Below are 18,273 nucleotides of genomic sequence, written 5' to 3' on the forward strand. Positions count from 1 at the left end.
TCAAATACAGGCAAGGCCAAGTCAAATCTCAAGTCACTAGCCCCTAAGTCCAAGTCAAGTCCAAGTCGTCTGCTTTGAGCTTCAAGTCATTTCCAGTCCAGAGTCTAAAGTACCAAATATGCTTAGATTTTTGCAATTTATGTGACTTTTTAGATAAATTGCACTTATAAAGTCATAGTATATTTATATATGAGTATTTATAGAGTATAAGAGTTGTGGAAATGCAATTTTTTCCTTTTTAAATGTCTTGACAATATCTTAAAGTGAATCATTACCGTCAGAATACAGAACAAATTCAGATTTAAAAGTGCTTCTCAAGCCACAGGCCTCAAGTCCGAGTCAAGTTCCAAATCACTGATCTTCAAATCCAAGTCAAGTCCCAAGTCAAGTCCATTTTATCAAGTCAAGTCTCAAGTCCTAAAAATAGTGACTCAAGTCTGACCCACCTCTGGCTCTTATTTTTACCAAATTTTTGACGACCACTAAAATTAGAAGCTTTCTGGCATTTTCATTTTACAAAAAGTGTTAGACTGTTGTTACCTCATCAAAAACAAACGTGGAGTTTCATTCACACATGTTTGCATAACCATGGCTTATGAATCTGTCTTCAAAGCTCAAAATGCTCTATTCAACTTTGTGATGTCAAGATGGTTTTCAAGTTAACGGCGCTTCCTGTGTTACCACTTACTTTCCGTTTGAGAGAAGAACTTCTATGTGTTAAATGTGTGAATGAAACAAAACACGATTAGAGATATATTTGCGATGAGGAAACAACATAACAGCAATCAGAAAGTAACGTAATACGAGCTCTCAAACGCTTTCTGGTTTAGTTTCAGCGGTTATCTTTATGTGATCCCTTATACACTACACATATATGCTCATATGTAAACGCTGTGCTAGTCTTAAGCGGTGCGTTCACTTGTGTTGTGGTTGGGTGGGTATTTTTAGCCTCTGCTGGGTTTGTCTTGCCTGTCAGTGCGGCAGACATTGATGTTGGTTCAGATATGAGGCTTTTACCACCAGCCTGCAAAATAACACACAGATGTTCCTTTTCTTTCATAATTCTCAGCCTGTCGTGAAAAATAAGCATGATAAAATGCTATGTTGAGGTGTTGCATTCAAAAAATATGATGGTAAATGCCCTTTTTTTAGATGCCTTTTTTCTAAATTAAAGAGCAGATCAGATAAACTTCAAAAGAACGAAGCGCACATTACCACAGTTTTAGAGCATGAAGTTAGAATTAATTAGAAATATGCTAATTCCTGAAAGGGTTTGGCGCTCAGTTAAAGTGGCTATGACAGGTTAAGATTGTTATATTTAAGATTTTTGCACAAACACTCACACACGTTTTCCCAATTTGGCAGTTTTTTAGGTTTCAAATTTAACTTCTTGGTTGGAAATCTTGACATCACGTAACTTTTACTTAGACAAACTCCTCTAATACTAAAAGTACACAGAAATGATTATCTGACGAATGCAAATACAAGAAAACATCTTTATTTTGTTGAAAGCTTGTTTAAAGTATCAGAAAAATGTGTTTCTTGCATGTAAATTGTGTCAAACTTTTGGATAGAGTTCTCCCTAGAGTTTTAGAACCCTTCACTTCCTGTACATTTTTCAATATTTCATCACAAACTGCTTCTTGATTTGTGTAAAACATTTATATTTACAATAGTTATAATCCCGCCAAATCAGAGAATCATAAAAATCTGTCATACGCACTTTAAAGCTACCTTTTGTAATGATTTATTTTTACAAGTAGATGTCAGATGTAAAACCTGTAGTCTAGCCCCCTTCTCACCTCCCTTCCCCTGGGCTTTGTTCAGTCTCACTTCTGCTCTCGGGTTTTCTTCTGTCAGACTAAAACTCTCACACTGTTAGACAGCAGTAATGTAGACAGCATCTAGTGGTGAAATGTGAGAGTACAACAGGGACGGGTAGGACAGTCTAATTACACATGGTAGCTTTAAAGGTAGGTGACATACAGTATAATAGATAGTATTATGGTATAGCAGTGTTTTTCAATCTTTTTTGGGTTCCGACACAATTTTGCTGCAAAAAAGCATCAATAATACCCATGGGATTTGAAATAGTAATTTTTGTATCTTGGTTCAGAAATTGCACAATTATTACATTAATTAACTGTAAAATTAACTGTAAAACTGTAAAATGGATCCATCCGTACATATACAGTATAGTATAATGTATAGTATATTGTCTATAATAAAAAGAGTTGAGATAGTTGAGAGCTGCATTTTTTTTTTTTTAACTAAGGCCCCATCCACAATAGATAAGCATTCGAGTGTTCGTCCACACTAATCCGATGGAAAACACCTCCAGAGACTGAACGATCTGGTGCCGCCAGCTCCCACGAATTCATCTGATTATGAATTTGATCCGGCACTGTGTGGATGCCTGAAAACGTTGATACGCTGTTATAGGAGCTCTAGTTGCTGTCCTTGTTGGACCACATCACTGTCACTTAAACCTTCCTGATTTGTTGGGTTCGTGACATCGGTCATGTGACTCTATTGCGGAAAACAGTTTAAACAAACCGTAGACAAACGTCTTAAAATTCAGTGTTACGTTCGGTAACAACTGAACCTCGTCGTCAGTTCACGAAAAGACTGTTTTCACACTTGCCATCTTCCTCGGCTCAAAATCGGCTGCTGCAACTTCAGACACAGTGCTCCACTTCCTTCTTTTTACTGCCCACGTGATGCCGTAACGTTGCGACGCCAGCCTAGTTATGTGACTAGCATTTCAGGCGGTTTCGAGTTACTGTGTAGATAGGGGAGAAACAACATGTCTGGATCCAAATCGTTTCTGATACGGTGATTTGTTTCAGTGTAAACGCAACCTAATACTTGTACCTTTATTGTGACATTTTAAGTACATTTTGACACATCCCTGATCGATTGCCAATACATTGTCTGAATATTGTTAATGGGATAATCCTTACATTTCCTAAGATGATTTTTTGTACTATTATGTAATTGCTGGTGAATGAAGAGTTTCCTATAGGTTCAAACCAATGGTAAATTTTGACCCTCAAAGGTGCACCTTACATTTATTCAACTACAGGTGGGTTTATAGCTCAAAAATACCTAGAAAAACAACACACTGACTGAGAGCGGGTTCGCCTCTTCACAGATCTGACCTATAACTTAATCTGGTTTGGTCCCCATGGAGATAAAAAGGTTTAATACCATACTGTGAAACATTCCAGGTTAAGCATTAACATCTCCATGGAGAAAATCATACACAATGTACCTTTAAGAATAATAATAGTCAAACAAATAGCACTTATCAATCAGACCTAAGTGCTTTAGTCCCCCAAAAATATACTTATTAGGATTTCTATGAATGTATCGCCTCATATTTGTTGATAGTAACTGGGCTAATGGTGATTAATCCAGTCATTTTGGAGCTTACTGTAGGGTAAACGAGGTGAGCTCTCATTTAAAGCGACACAAGACAACCATGAGTCAGGGACAACAAGTGTGTGGGCGTCGACAAATAAGCACCACATCTCTCTGTACATTTAGCTCCTATTAGCCGCTAAAGCCTCAGTGCTGTTTAACTAGGGGATGTTTCTGTACTGTACACAGAAATACTTTCTGTAACCAGCTCGCAATGTATGTATATTTGTCACTACATTCAGAATTAGATTTACGTTAAGTGAGGTTAGAGCGTTTGCCGTCTTCACTGTGCATTGTTGTTATGTTCTTGGGTAAGACACTTCTCCCTCGTTGCCTATTTAAATTGCCCATATTACGCTATTTTCAGATAATGGGGCCCGGTCAAGCAGAAGTAAACAGCAAGGCCAAAAATTCAAGTTAATGCATCTGATATAAAAATGTATTGAACAGATACATATGTACTCTAGTTTATGAAACTGTTTACCTTTTTTTTGTACCATTTTTGGTTTTAAAGTTACATATGTTTTAAACAGACCATGTATGAAACATGGAACAAAAATTATTTCCCAATTTTCAAAAACCTGCAAATCATGTAAATAAATTGATGTATTTCATCATATCTTGTGTTATTCGATCTTTGAACTGTTGATGAAGGTACATGATTTAAAAAAAAAAAAAAGTATTTAAAATGATAAAAATTAGCTTGGAAGGACTGACATATTTTATAGAAATAGTTTCCTTTCATTTTGAAGTAATATTAAAGTATTCGGAAGAAAAAAGCTGAGAAATTATGCAAAATCATGCACCTTCTACTTGCTTGAACAATTTTCCCTCCGTTACTTTTCCCTCCATTACCATGACCTTTCTTAATAAAAAAATCTCATTACTCAAAAAGTAAGAGGTTTTTCAACCTAATCTTGTACCATATGGTAGAAAACTATATGAAGCAAATATTCAAACCAGTTTGTTAAGGATATGTAAGTGAGAACCGGTAGTTATCACTGTTTGTATTTATTGCCCAAAAAGTGCTGCATATTTCATTCCCTCTGTTACAAACATGAGTTTTAAAATTTTTTGTCAACAACTTGAAAGAATATCACAGGTTTAACTTAACCCTGTTGGAGTGTTAACTCTTTCCTACATTCTGATACTTTACTTATTTCAATAGTCCCTCTAGTTTCTGAATAAGAGCTATTTGAATGTAAAAAATCTGCCCCTGTTTCCCTCCGTTACCGCTTGACCGGACCCAATGTTTCCTCGTCACAAACAGACCTGGAGCTGTTTTGTTTCATTTACACATGTTTAACACACAAAGCCTGCATATTTAGGCTGTGTGCTTCTCACTCTGTTCCACCTTGTGATGTCATATGGTGACACAGAAAGTGCTCCACTGTGTTCACATCAATTTTACATAATATAAGACCTTTAAAATGAATTTGAACATGTACATATGAGTGAATGGTGGGTTTTAGTAGTAGTTTAGTCCTGACATCTAGGCCAGTTTATGACCTGATTTAGATTTGCATTGGTCCTGATTTAGTCCTGGTTCAGTACTGGTTTAGTCCTGGCCTTAGTGGTACTTATGGCGGTGTATGTATGTTTTTGTATATATGTATATATATCTTTATATTTAAGTGTGAACCATGTCACGTGATTATGTAAAACAATTGGGGCAGGACTCTCTGTGTCTTTTTAAACTTCATCCTGCTCCTTTTGAGCACCAGGTCCCAAATATGTTCCTGTACTTATCTCTGTTTTTGTTATTGTTTTTGAATTTTTGTTGTCTCGTGTATCACATGATCGCTTTGACCAATCACAGCGAGAGGTGTTTTTAAGTGTTTTTTAAGACAACTGAAGGATTTTGAGCTGAGAAAAAGTTTATGATCTAAAAATAGGTAAAAATCGCCAATAAATCTGACATTTTTGAAAGTTGTGGGTGCCCTCTCAGCCAAACACGAGTAGTTTGTTTGATTTTTTTTTCACATATCTGCCTATCTCCCTGGCTAACCCTCACTTTTTTCTGTCTATTCTCTTTTTTTTTCAGTGTGTTGCTTCGTGGTACACAAACGCTGCCATGAGTTCGTCACCTTCTCCTGTCCGGGCGCTGACAAGGGGCCGGCCTCAGATGTAAGTCAGAGTTATTCAAAACCACACTGCCAAAAAAAGTAGCTTGTTTCAAATTGAATAAACTCAGAATAGCCAACAAGATTTCAGTACAACAAATTATTTACTTGGTAGGTGCAGAATTTTTGTTTTAGTTTCATCTTAATTTCAGGAATTTGCCACAATCAATTCAGTCAAAGCTCGATGAAGTGCAGAATCTAAACACAATTATTAATCAATTACAAACAGAAATCTATAAAATTTAACTTTAATAATAAAATGGTTTGAAATTTAAAGTTACTCTGTGTTAGGGCTATACACCTTTAATCATTTATTTTATTTAGTTCATACAGAATTATAAAGGACAAAAGCAGAAAGGAGAAGGTGGTTTGTGAGTTGGCTGAAGGTTTGGTATTTTTTGGTATTTATATGTAAAAAAGGAAGGAACATGATACATAATTGAATCTTCTGCAGAAATTGACGTTTTTGTGTTACTCCCAGTTTAGATCAGATACTTAGAGGAGTAAGACGTAATAGTTCTGAGAGTTTTTGCCTCGCCCCCTTTTTAGTCGAATTAGATCGATCTGTAGGTGAATTTCTTGAGCTGATTACATCCCTGCTCTGTGTACATTTTCTGAAGGAGGATCAGCCCTTAATTTTGTACAATAAAAACATCTGTAATTGAATAACTGCAAGATTTATCCCACAAGAAAATTTACATAGTTTGTGTTTTATTTCTAAAGAGAAGATTGTGATGATAGTAAATTTTCAGACTTGATTTCAATACTTTACAATATCAATTCTGATACCACAATGATAATAACACTTACACTTACACTTAATAACTAACACTTGTGATTTTCAATATTAAATCATAGCACTTTCTATTATATTACCACATGGTCTTATATCTGTGTAATCCTTCAGTGGTCCAGGTAGTTTTCCATAGTGGTCTGTGTGCCTGTACTTAGTCTGTCTGCTTTTATACCATATTTTCCGGACTTTAAGCTGCTACTTTTTTCTCACGGATTCTTTGTTTGGCACATTGTCCATTAATATATACGGTCTATGGCAGGGGTGGGTAAACTTTTTGTCTCGTGGGCCACAAAGACTTCTAAAATTTGGCAGACAAAGGTCAATGTATCTAGAGTGCGCCATCTATTTAGACATGCTGAAATTGCAGGAAAAATAAAACATTAACAAGGTTTATTATTATAATTTATTCAAGTTCGGCGGGCTGGATTAAAAAGATTAACGGGCTGCATATTAGTCAGGGGGATACGTCTTACCCGTATGCGTAAATGACAAGAACAAATTTCAGTAGTCGGACATCCACTCATACCTGATTGATAGAACTAGCCCCGCCCCGGAGAGAGTCTGAAATCTGCTGAAATCCTCCAAGTCACTGGCATGATACAGACAGGACAGTGACTCTTTCTGCAGGAGACATGAGCAGTAAAGCGTAGGGAGAGACGGGGGTGATGCGCCGAGGAAGACGCTTGTTTGATTGTGTTTTGAACATTATTTATTAACATTATTTTGCGCTTCATACACACACCCCCCTCATGGAAAACACACAAAGACATGTACATGATGCAGCTTTTATGATAAAGGCGATTGATGTGGCTGTGGAAGAAGGAAACAAAGCTGCTGCACGTGAACTCGGCATCAATGAATTGATGGTGAAATTTTGGCGACGGCAACGTGACGAACTGACTCAATGCAAAAAGACGACAAAAGCTTTTAGAAGCAATAAAAGCAGACGTCCTGAACTTGAAAACGTTCTTGAAGACATGGACATCTGTGACTTATATTCAGGTGCAGCCAATATATGTACAGTTTTAAAATTTTGTTGATGTAGCTTTATATTCAGGTGCGCTCGATTGTCTGGAAATTACGGTACTTGTTCTGATGCAACTCAAGATTATTCAGGAAAGCTTCATTTCTGTCTTGTGAATGTGACTTTTTTAGTATCAATACTCAAAAGAGTATGTAGTTTTGATACTAGTTTTAGTATCAGTTTGCAGTTTTTTTATACTTTTGACAACCCTGCTTATAAATATTGATAATCCATTTAAATAATCCACATCAACTTCCCTAAGTGAGTTTTAATTGTCTCTTATGAAAATGTACCCCACTACATCCTCAGTGTCTTTATCTCTTTTGTGTTTTTTCACTCATTATGCTAAATTATTCTGTTTCATATCATAAATGAACCATCTTGTCTGGAGCGGGAGTGTAAAGTGGTCCAGACGTGTCCTTGCCTCCTCCTGAAGTGTGACAGAGGAACACTTAGAGAGGGGAAGTGCGCGGCGCTGTTTGTCCCTCTGTGCTTCCGGTATGACACTCAGCTCTCAGACAGCGCCGCGAATAGCTCCTTCCTCTTATAATGGACTCACATCGTCACACTCCGAGACAGCGCGCGAACGGGCTGTGTGTTCAGAGGGCGATGGTGTAACGTAAGGTAAAATGTGTAAAGACAACAGGATGTACAGGTGGCTTTTTGAGGTAATGAGAGAGCTTGTTTTTAGTCAAAGGTCATGTATTTCACGAAAACATAGTTACCATCATTATATTTAAAGGTTCTATATTACACAAAATTGACTCTTGTGAGCTTTAAGACAAGTTATAATGTTGTTACCTCCTCACAAACAGACCTGGAGCTGAGGCTGCAATGAATTAATTTTGATTTGTGGGTCCAAACTCATATAATCCAGTTGAAACTATTTAAATCTTAACAAAGTTTATTTTAGAACAGCTGGATATATAGTTTATTTTGGATATTATTTGGGATTTATGTTTTTCTATGCCTTATTTCATGTTCAAAGTATATTTTATTCATTTTATGTTTTATACATCACAAAACTGCTCTAAGGTACATATTTGTAGCCTATATTTATTTTCAATTTGAAAGTTTTACATTAATTATCAATAATAAAGTGTTTTTTAGAGAGAGAAATGCTGAATAAAAGCATCTGGTAATTAAAAAATAATCATTTGAATAATCTTGATTTCAATATTGACCAAAATAATCGTGATTAATGATTTTTTTTTTACATATTTGAGAAACCCTACCTGGAGCTGTGTTTTGTTTCATTCACACGTTTGAGTAATCCTTTTATTATTCGTCTGTCTACATCTCCAAAGCTCAAAATGCTCTGTTCCACCTTGTGATGTCATGAAGCTGTAGTTTTCAAGTTAACAGCTTCCTTTTACCGTCAGTTCAGGAGAGATTGGCATTTTCAGGGTTGGAATGATCCAGATGATTTTAGTGAAGGTGTGTGGAGTTTACAACACAGTGGAGAACTTCCTGTATCACCACATGACATCACAAGGTGTTTTCTGTCTGAGAGAACTCAGCCTAAATATGCAGGGTTTGTGTGTTCAACTTCAGGTCTGTTTGTGACGAGGAAACAACATTATAACATGGACCAGAAAGCAGTGTAATATAAGACCTTTAATAAATACTTTTAGTACTGCAGTTAAATATAAATCCTGTTAACCTCCTCATCATAAATCCATATTTTAGTTCTTGGTGACTTCGCAGTAAATTGCTTATTACATAATGACTTAGGTGACTCCTTGAACTTTCCCTCACACTGTCTCCAGTTCTAAAAGTGGCACGTCCTCCCTCCTTACCTTTTGTTCTATGCACCAGCTCTATTGAAATGCCACTGGTCCCCGGGGCCCCTGCTCTTAATTACGGGGCCCGAACACTCTCACCATGTCATCTCTGTAATGAGCCCAGGGTCTCCTGACCTGGACTGCTGCACCACGGGGATGTCAGACAGGTCTGCTCCAAACACAGAGCATTTAAATATAGGAGGAGCCACGGGAGGATGAGACTGTCTCTGGGTATTTCACAGGGAGGAGGGAGCGAGGATTCCCCTTCACTTCTCACTATGTTTTACTGTTAGGGGAAACTGGAGCTCCCGTGGAAACCTGTAAACCTGGTTTGCTGGTCCTGGCTGAATTCGTGCTGGACACTGGGGCTGAACAACTTGAAAAAGATCTAATTGTGATTTCTGTGAAAATCATTGTGTTTAGGTTTGTGATTTATTTTAATAATAGGATTCTGTTCAGAGTTTACAGTTTATGCGCATCCAGAAGAATTGACAAAACACTGAAATATGACTGACAGACTTGTTTGTACAGCTGTAAACTACAGGGTTAGCAGTTTTATGCAGAATAAAAGGCAGTTTGGTGGAGGAAATGATGGTTCTTCAATCTGCCTTTGCAATTTGCTAATTGCGTCCAGTCAATTTGCGATTTTGATTAGATTTCGATTAATCTTGCAGCGCTATCAGACATGTGAAGGAAAAGACCTAACCACTAACCCACTTTGTACCCAGTGTAGAAAGGACCATGTTAAAAACAGATGGAGCTTCTCAAGACACTGCTTGTTATTCCTCAATAAAAATAAAATTATAAAATTAACAAAAATAAAGTCAAGCTAACAGCTAATATGATTGACACAAATTTGGTAAATAGCTAAACTGAGGAATGACATGTGAAATAATAACTCACTGTATTAGTAATCATAATAAAACTTTGAGATTCTGACCCCTTGTGGCTGGAGGTAGTACTACAGTTATCTTAAATATTGCGTGTTCCAGATCTGCACCAGTTTATTTATTCGCTTTTATTAAAACATAAAAAATAAAATGTAACCCTGCATATTAACAACACAAAACATAAACAATAATAATAAAAATGTAACTTCTGGTCCTAATTATTTGCAATATTTATGAAGCTTTGCCATTAGAACACAATTTTGCAATTATGTAAAAAAGCTTAACTCTTCCATTTAAAATTTTAATTTATGCAAAATTGACTCTTGTGTGCTTTAAATCGTGTTAAAATGTTATTACCTTCTCAAAAACAGATCTGGAGTTGTATTTTGTTCAGTAGATATTGGCAATTCTTGGTCTGAAATCATCCAGATGATTCTAGCGAAGGTGTATGAAGTTTAAAAACACATTGGAGCTCTTCCTGTATTACTGCATGACATCATAAAGTAGAACAGAGAAGTACTCAGCCTAAGTATGCAGAGTTTGTGTGTTAAACATGTGTGAATGAAACAAAACCCAACTCCAGGTCTGTTTGTGATGAGGAAACACACTTTAGATCAGAAAACAGAGTAACATGGGCCCTTTAATCTCTATAGAAATCTGGTGCGAGCCTATTTACTGCGTGCGTGCCTGCTGATCTGTACACTGCTGATCACGCTGCTCTTACATAAATGAATCCGCTTGAATAAGTTTGTATTTTAGCTTCTGCAGTGCCGCTGTCAGCTGTAGAGGTTTAAAAGAAGAAGTCAATTATAGATGTGGGTTAATAGAATGTGGTCCCAGTGGGAGAGGTGAGGGGATGAGCTCCTTTAATGAAACCTACATTTTAGACCCATGCTTTGTAAGTGTGAGCTGTAATATCTACCTACTGTGTGCAGCAGGGGTGTAGTGGTTGTGGTACGCCGTGGGTATCCACTTCTCCCCGATGTGAGATATAAAAAAATAACAAATATAAAATAGCTACAATTTAAATGTCAAACCGGAGCTATTGGCAATGGTGAAAACAACCTGCATAGGCTCATGATATCTGCAGTACTGTCCTATAGTGACCTGAGACATGAGGGACCAGGACTGGACCAGGACTGGACCAGGACTGGACCAGGACTGGACCAGGACTGAACCAGGACTGAACCAGGACTGAACCAGGACTGAACCAGGACTAAACAAGGACTAAAACAGGACTAAAACAGGACTAAAACAGGACTAAACCAGAACTGAACCAGGACTGAGAGTTGAGACAAGCCCAGAGGTGCGCCCATGTAGACCGTCGGGTGACCACAGACGAAAGGACTCCACGCCCCACGAGGAGAAGCACAGCCATCGCCTGATCTCGCTTTATGGACATCCTGCTCCGCGAGTTTCTCTCTCACTCTCGAGTCCAAGATTAGTCCGGTTTAGTTCTGGTTTAGACGTGGTTTTGTCCTGGTTTAGAGCTAGTTTAGTCCTGGTTTATTTCTGGTTTAGACTTGGTTTAGAGCTAGTTTAGTCCTGTTTTACTCCTGGTTCAGTCCTGATTTAGTCCTGATTAAGTCCTCCTGGTTCAGTCCTGATTTAATTTAGTCCTAGTTTAGAGATGGTTTAGTCCTGGTTTAGTTCTGGTTTAGACCTGTTTTAGTCCTGTTTAAAGCTAGTTTAGTCCTGGTTTAGTCTTGGTTTAGAGCTAGTTTAGTCCTGTTTTAGTCCTGGTTTAGTCCTCCTGGTTCAGTCCTGGTTCAGTCCTGTTTTAGTCCTGGTTCAGGCCTGGTTCATGTGTTGTAGCCTATATTTATCTTCTGTACGTGATTATGAACGGCGTTAATGTTAATAACATTGATGATCTCACGAATCGCATACCACCACTTAAAAAATCCCCACTCCACTACTGGAAAAAGTATAGAAAATCAGATATTAATCGGTACTTAAACTAGATACTCATTTGAACTGGTATCGATACTAAAAAAAAGTCCCATTCGCAGGACAGAAATGAACCTTTCCTGAACAGCTTTAAAATGATTTAGATCTGGATCAGACCAAGTATATGAGCAGATAGACTAGTATACGCCCACGGACCACTATGGAACCTACTTGGACCACTGAGGAATTACACAGATGGTAAAATAAAAGAAAATACTAAGCGTTACGTTGAAAATCTCATTCTATTGTCTAAATAAAGTGTCAGTATTGAGTATCCAGTCTATTCCTAAGTATTGAAATCATGTTTGAAATGTTCTGCGTGAACTGTTCCATTTAAATGAAAACGCTCTGTGTTTTTTTTTTTTCATATTGTTATAAGTGTAAATAGGTCTATCATAGAGTGGCTGTAAGAACTATTCAAATCAAATGGCAACTCTGATTTAAAAGGGAAACTACAAAGGTCGATATGATACAGGTTATATAATGTTCCCCGCATAGAAAGTATATCAGGTAGTTTCATGGGGTTATTTTACCTTGAGAATGTCTGATCTTGGAAGCTGAGCAGGGTTTGGTCTGGTTAGTATTTGGACAGGAGACCACTGGAGATCTTTCTTAGTAATAATGTAAAAGCTACGAGTTTATTTGGTAAGTCCTCAAAGTGCTTTGTTGAGCTTCCATGAGATATAATTTCGAGACAAGAGAAGAGACATGAGATTGGATCTGCAACAATGAGACGAGATTTTGACATCATTTATTCTAAACAAATCATGTAATCCAGTTCCCAATTTTAGCCTCATCATTTTTATTCACTTTGTTTAATATTTCTGATGTTACTGTAGATTTTTAGGACTATCGCTTCTCAAAAAATTCTCAGCACTATGTAAAGGTAGGGCCGCCTGCTTGTTTCCGTGGAGATATTATTGCTTTGCCTGGAATGTTCCACAATATGGTATCCGACTGATCAGTTTTCATGGAGCAGGTGACACCATGAGGCCAAGTTACAAGTCATATCTGCGAAGAAGCTACCCTGTTCACACTAAGAATACATGTGCATGCTCTGTGTAACTTGCCTGGTGGAGGGTCTGTCAACTGCTCGTTTCCATGGAGATGTGCCTAGAATATTCCACAGTATGGCCATAAACCTCTGAATCTCCGCAAGCCAAATTACAGGTTAGATTTGTGGAGAGGCGACAGTAAAAATGAATGTTTTTTAAGATATTTTTGAGTAATTTAAACGAAACACCATGGAGACAAACAGAAAAAGTTACACAGTGTGCCTTTAAGGTAATTTTGAGCAATAAAAACACTTGTAATGTAGTAAATGCAAAATAAATCAGTTTAATACCATACAGTGGAACATACCCATGGAGAAGCAAGTGGTGGATTGCTCAGTAGAAAAGTTACACAGTGCACCTTTTAACTCAATTTTTATCCAATACAAAGACTTGGAAAAAACTCTCACAAGATCATTTTCAGCTTGAGTGTGCAATTTTGTAGTAATTTTGTCTCGCGAGATCTTATGGCATGAAATCTTGTCTCATCCCTAGTGCATAGTAATGGAGATTCACTAGGAATTTAACAATAAACAAAATATCTCACAAGTTCTCACAATAATATAACGGACCATCACAATATATCAAATTACAAGTCTCTTTGCTTAAATTAAGAGTTATGGTGCAACAATAGAAAAAAAAAAAAAAAAAAGACAGAGGGAACTACATAGACCATGATTCTTTGCTCCATTTCAGTGCAGACTACAAGAAGAAATAACAGCTCTAAGCACTTTTAAGTCTTAGTTCTTTGGATTAAGTCTTGTCACGGCATTTTAAGAGGAAATATTGGAATAAATATTGTACCGTGAGATGTGTATCGTGAAAATATCGTACAGAGAGATTTGGATATTGTTACATTCCTAATCCTCCCCACCATATCACGAGCTTTCCCACAATATGTCAATAAATATCGTACCGTGAGGTTCATACTGTGACTATATCGTATCGTGAGACTTGAAGATCGTTACACCACTTTTGCATTCTCTACAAGGGCAGAGTTTATATTCATCCCATAGGCGTCCATAGGGTTACTTTATTGATTGGAGGGCAATTCCTGTTACTGTTTGTGGTAGAATGCATGCAGGAGCGCTGTGATTTGTGAAGAAAGAAACAACTGGTGTTTCCTTATTGTTTCCTTCCTTTCCTTCATTGTTGGATTTTTTCTTTCTTTTTTTTTTTTTTTACCAAATACATATCCAGAATCATTTGTAAAGGTCCTATATTACGCAAAATTAAAGAGCTTTAAGATGTGTTAGACCAGCGATCTCCAACCTGTAGCTCTCCACCCTCTTCCAAGTAGCTCGACAAGAGATTTCTGAATTATATGTATTGTGCTTAGTTACTAAAATCTGATTAATTACCACTGTAAATGTGTCATTTTGTTGCCTAACTTGTGCGGTAATAAACTGATAATGGTTTATGTTTTATAGGCATCTAACTCTACCCCGTCAGAAGCTTGCCATGGCTCTTCTACTTTCTCATCTTTATTTCTCTACTTTCTTTTAGAAGAGCCACAGCCAGCGAGCTACTCGTTTTGTGGCTGCTAAATACGAGTAGCTCTCTGGGATTTATGTTTTATAAAGGTATTTCACCAAAGGAAAAAAGTTGGAGAACCCTGTGTCCTCATCACAAACATATCTGGAGTTGTGGTTCGTTTCATTCACATGTTTGAGTAACTCTTTATTATTCTGTCTTCATTTCCAAAGCTCAAAATGCTCTGTTCCACCTTGTGATGTCATGTAGAGGTAGTTTTCATGTTAACAGCTACCTTCTAACTTTAGTTCAGTATAAAATTGCAATTCCAGGGCTGAAATTATCCAAATGATTCTAGTGAAGCTGTATGTTTAAAATACAGTGGAGCTTATCTTTTACCACAGGGGTGTCAAATTCAAATTCACAGAGGGCCAAAAGTCATGGGCCAAACTAAATATTTATTGAAAAATGTCATCAACATCTGCATGTTTTCTCTTCTTTTGAGATATGTAATGTTAAACCTTTTCTTATTAAAATAAATGTTTAATAATAGTTTTGCTTAAACATTAAATCCAGAACAAGCATAATATAAAATAATAACAACATTTTAAATAAATAATGTTCCTATAACCTATCTGTAGCCGGCGGGCAGCTCTAATACATATCTGATATGATCTTGCTGGCCAAATATAATTATATCGCGGGCCAAATTTGGTCCCCGGTCCTGAGTTTGATGTCTGCTTTACCACATGACATCACAAGGTGGATCACAGTGTTTCAGTCTGAGAGAAGAACTCGGCCTAAATATGCAGGATTTGTGTGTTAAACATGTGTGAATGAAAAAAAAAAAAAACTTCAGGTCTGTTTGTGATGAGGAAAGAACACGGTAACAAAGATCAGAAAATTGAGTATTATGGGCCCTTTAGCGATTCTTGCAAATGTGACTGAATCTAAGAAGTGCTCCTGTGCCTTTAGGCCATACACCAAATCCATTCTGATCATTATAGCCCTTAAAAACTTTGATATGTGAAAATGACAATAGCTATGCTGCTAATATTTCATGTAAATATACTTCACTTCCCATTGTTGCCAGTAGAGGGCATGACGTGTGAACTAAGCTTTCTCTGTAGTCCTATTCTCCATTTATAAGAAATACTGTAGTCCAAAAATAAACAAATAATAATGAATAATGAATAATGGATAAAGCTTAATATATCCCTTTGGTGTTTTCCAGTCTTGAAACAGAAACATAACTCCAATCTGGCAACAACAATTCTTAGCTGTTTCTTATGTCAACACAAGCAGTAGGCGGGGGAATAAGTTGTGCTTTTCAAACAACGATTACAGCCATCTCTCAGGCAATCGGCTGGAAATCCTTGAAATAGTCTTTCTGCGAAACACTTTGCATTCCCACTGGGAGCATTAGTATCCGGAAAGACATAAACATTCGGCAATAATGTGTGTTTTTATTGATCACAGACACAACGGCTTCAATATTACTGCGTGTGTCTTGGAGAGAATGGCTCTGTTATTGGATTACAGAGACTGGAAAGAAGCATTTGAAAGGAATTTACTGTTTGAGAATAGACACGAGAAGATAAAATCGCCATCTACTGACCATTACGTGCTCTGTTCAATGTGCTTAGTCGTGTGTTATGTAAGAATGGTAAAATCCTATATGAGCAACTAGGCAATATTGGAAAACATGCACTCGAATCATGCAGAGGAATTTGTAGCTGTAAGAAATTAATATTTACATAAGCACGGATCCACTAACCACTAGGGGGCAGGGTTGTCAAAAGTAATGAAAATCAGATACCAATCGATACTAAAACTAGCAGTGGTGTAGTGGGGATTTTTCAAGTTGGGGAATGCAATTTGTGACATTCTTGACATGCCGAAGTCCACACAAGTGTAGTATAGATTGTTTGTTCATTAAAAAAAAAACAACTAAAAAACGACTCACTCTCAGTACAAACACAAAGTAAACAGTAAAAATCAGTAATGTTTTGTTGTTTTTTTTTTACTCTAACTGGTGTGGAATCATTTTATTAACATTAACACCGTTCATAATCGCCTACAGAATAAATCATAAGGCAACATCACATGAACCAGGCCTAAAACAGGACTAAACCAGGGCTAAATCAGGACTAAACCAGGACTAAAACGGCACTAAAACTGCACTAAAGCAGGACTAAACCAGGACTAAAACGGCACTAAAACAGGACTGAACTAGGACTGAACTAGGACTGAACCAGGACTGAACCAGGACTGAACCAGGACTGAACCAGGACTGAACCAGGACTAAAACGGCACTGAACCAGGACTGAACCAGGACTGAACCAGGACTGAACCAGGACTGAACCAGGACTGAACCAGACTGAACCAGGACTGAACCAGGACTGACTAAACCAGGACTGAACCAGGACTGAACCAGGACTGAACCAGGACTGAAACACGACTGAAACACGACTGAAACACGACTGAAACACGACTGAAACACGACTGAAACACGACTGAAACAGAGATGCTGCTATTCTAAGCGGCTTAGAAAATTACCAGTATTTTAATAGAAAATATTATTAAAATATTTTAGTAGAAAATCAGTCGAGGGCCAGATTAAAGGTCTTGGAGGGCCGTATGTTTGACACCCCTGCTGTAGGACAGTACTGCAAGTATCTTGAGCCTATGCAGGTTGTTTTCACCGTTGCCAATAGCTCTGGTTTGACATTTAAGTTGTAGTTATTTTATATGTATATATGTTTTTTAATATCCCACGTCGGGAGAAGTTGGTGGACAGTGTATTCCCGCGTAACACGACCACTACACCCCTGAAAACTAGTATTGAAACCAGATACTCATTTGAAAGCAAGTATCAAGTCATTCTCACAGGACAGTATAAGACCACATTATTTCGAGGTGTACAATGCAGTGTAGTATGCAAGTTTTAATACATACTGTGAAATATTCTAGAGAAAGCAACAACATCAACATGGAGATAAATATGTGATGGACTCTCCACCAGAAAAGTTACACACCTTTAATGCTTAAATCAGGTTTATTCATTTATTATCATTGTGGCATCATAATCAGTATTGAGTATCGAGTCTGTTTCTTAGTAAAGTGAGCATGGCTGCTTTAGTGAGTGAGAATTATTTCCCCTGCAGCTGTGTCCTGGTGTTACAGAGTCTGTGTACATATGGGCCTGTCTGTAGCTGGATTCTCCTGTAAACTATTGATTTTTACACAATTGCTGTTTACGCGAATATTGACGTTTACTTGGATCTAGTTCCATTGACTTAGCCCAGTAAAGCCGGATTTGGTCCCTGTAGGCATATTCACAGACAATGACTGATATTGCCTGTGCTTTATGTCTGTTTTTTCTTACTATGGTGACTAAAATATATGATTTCTTTAGCCTGCAATCTAGCATGACCATGTAGAATATTTTTGGCAGCTCAAATTAATAGTGCATCATGTAATTTCCTGCTCGTCATTGCTTTTGCCTGAAATGTTCCACAGTGTCGTGAGGGTGTAACGGTACACAAAAATCACAGTTCGGTATGTACCTCAGTTTTGAGGTCACGGTCCGGTTCTTTTTTGGTACAGGATGAGAACAAAATGCCAAACCATTTACTTGTTGGCTTTTTATTAAAACAACAATTTGTTTCAACATTATACAAACTGAAAAATAAAATAAATGCAAATTGTTTTTTGGTCAGAAAAAAACAACTCTTCCACATTGTCTGCAGTAAGTT

General features: G+C 37.3%; 1 protein-coding gene across 3 annotated transcripts in view; it reads left to right on the forward strand.

The window, feature by feature from the left end:
• prkcbb (protein kinase C, beta b) overlaps positions 1-18,273 on the forward strand; it is a 223,475-nt gene that overhangs the window by 76,746 nt on the left and 128,456 nt on the right. For 2 of the 3 annotated variants that reach the window (XM_055152249.1, XM_020919954.2), the window contains exon 4: positions 5,468-5,550. In XM_055152249.1, the coding sequence (XP_055008224.1) occupies positions 5,468-5,550 (83 nt within the window). Of the gene's footprint in view, positions 1-5,467; positions 5,551-7,887; positions 7,991-18,273 lie in introns of those variants that run through there. The other variant, XM_055152248.1, reaches the window with a different exon arrangement.

The sequence above is a fragment of the Boleophthalmus pectinirostris genome, unplaced genomic scaffold, assembly GCF_026225935.1.
Source record: "Boleophthalmus pectinirostris isolate CB_2022bp ecotype Guang Dong unplaced genomic scaffold, ASM2622593v1 HiC_scaffold_17, whole genome shotgun sequence".
Taxonomy (NCBI): Eukaryota; Metazoa; Chordata; class Actinopteri; order Gobiiformes; family Gobiidae; genus Boleophthalmus; species Boleophthalmus pectinirostris.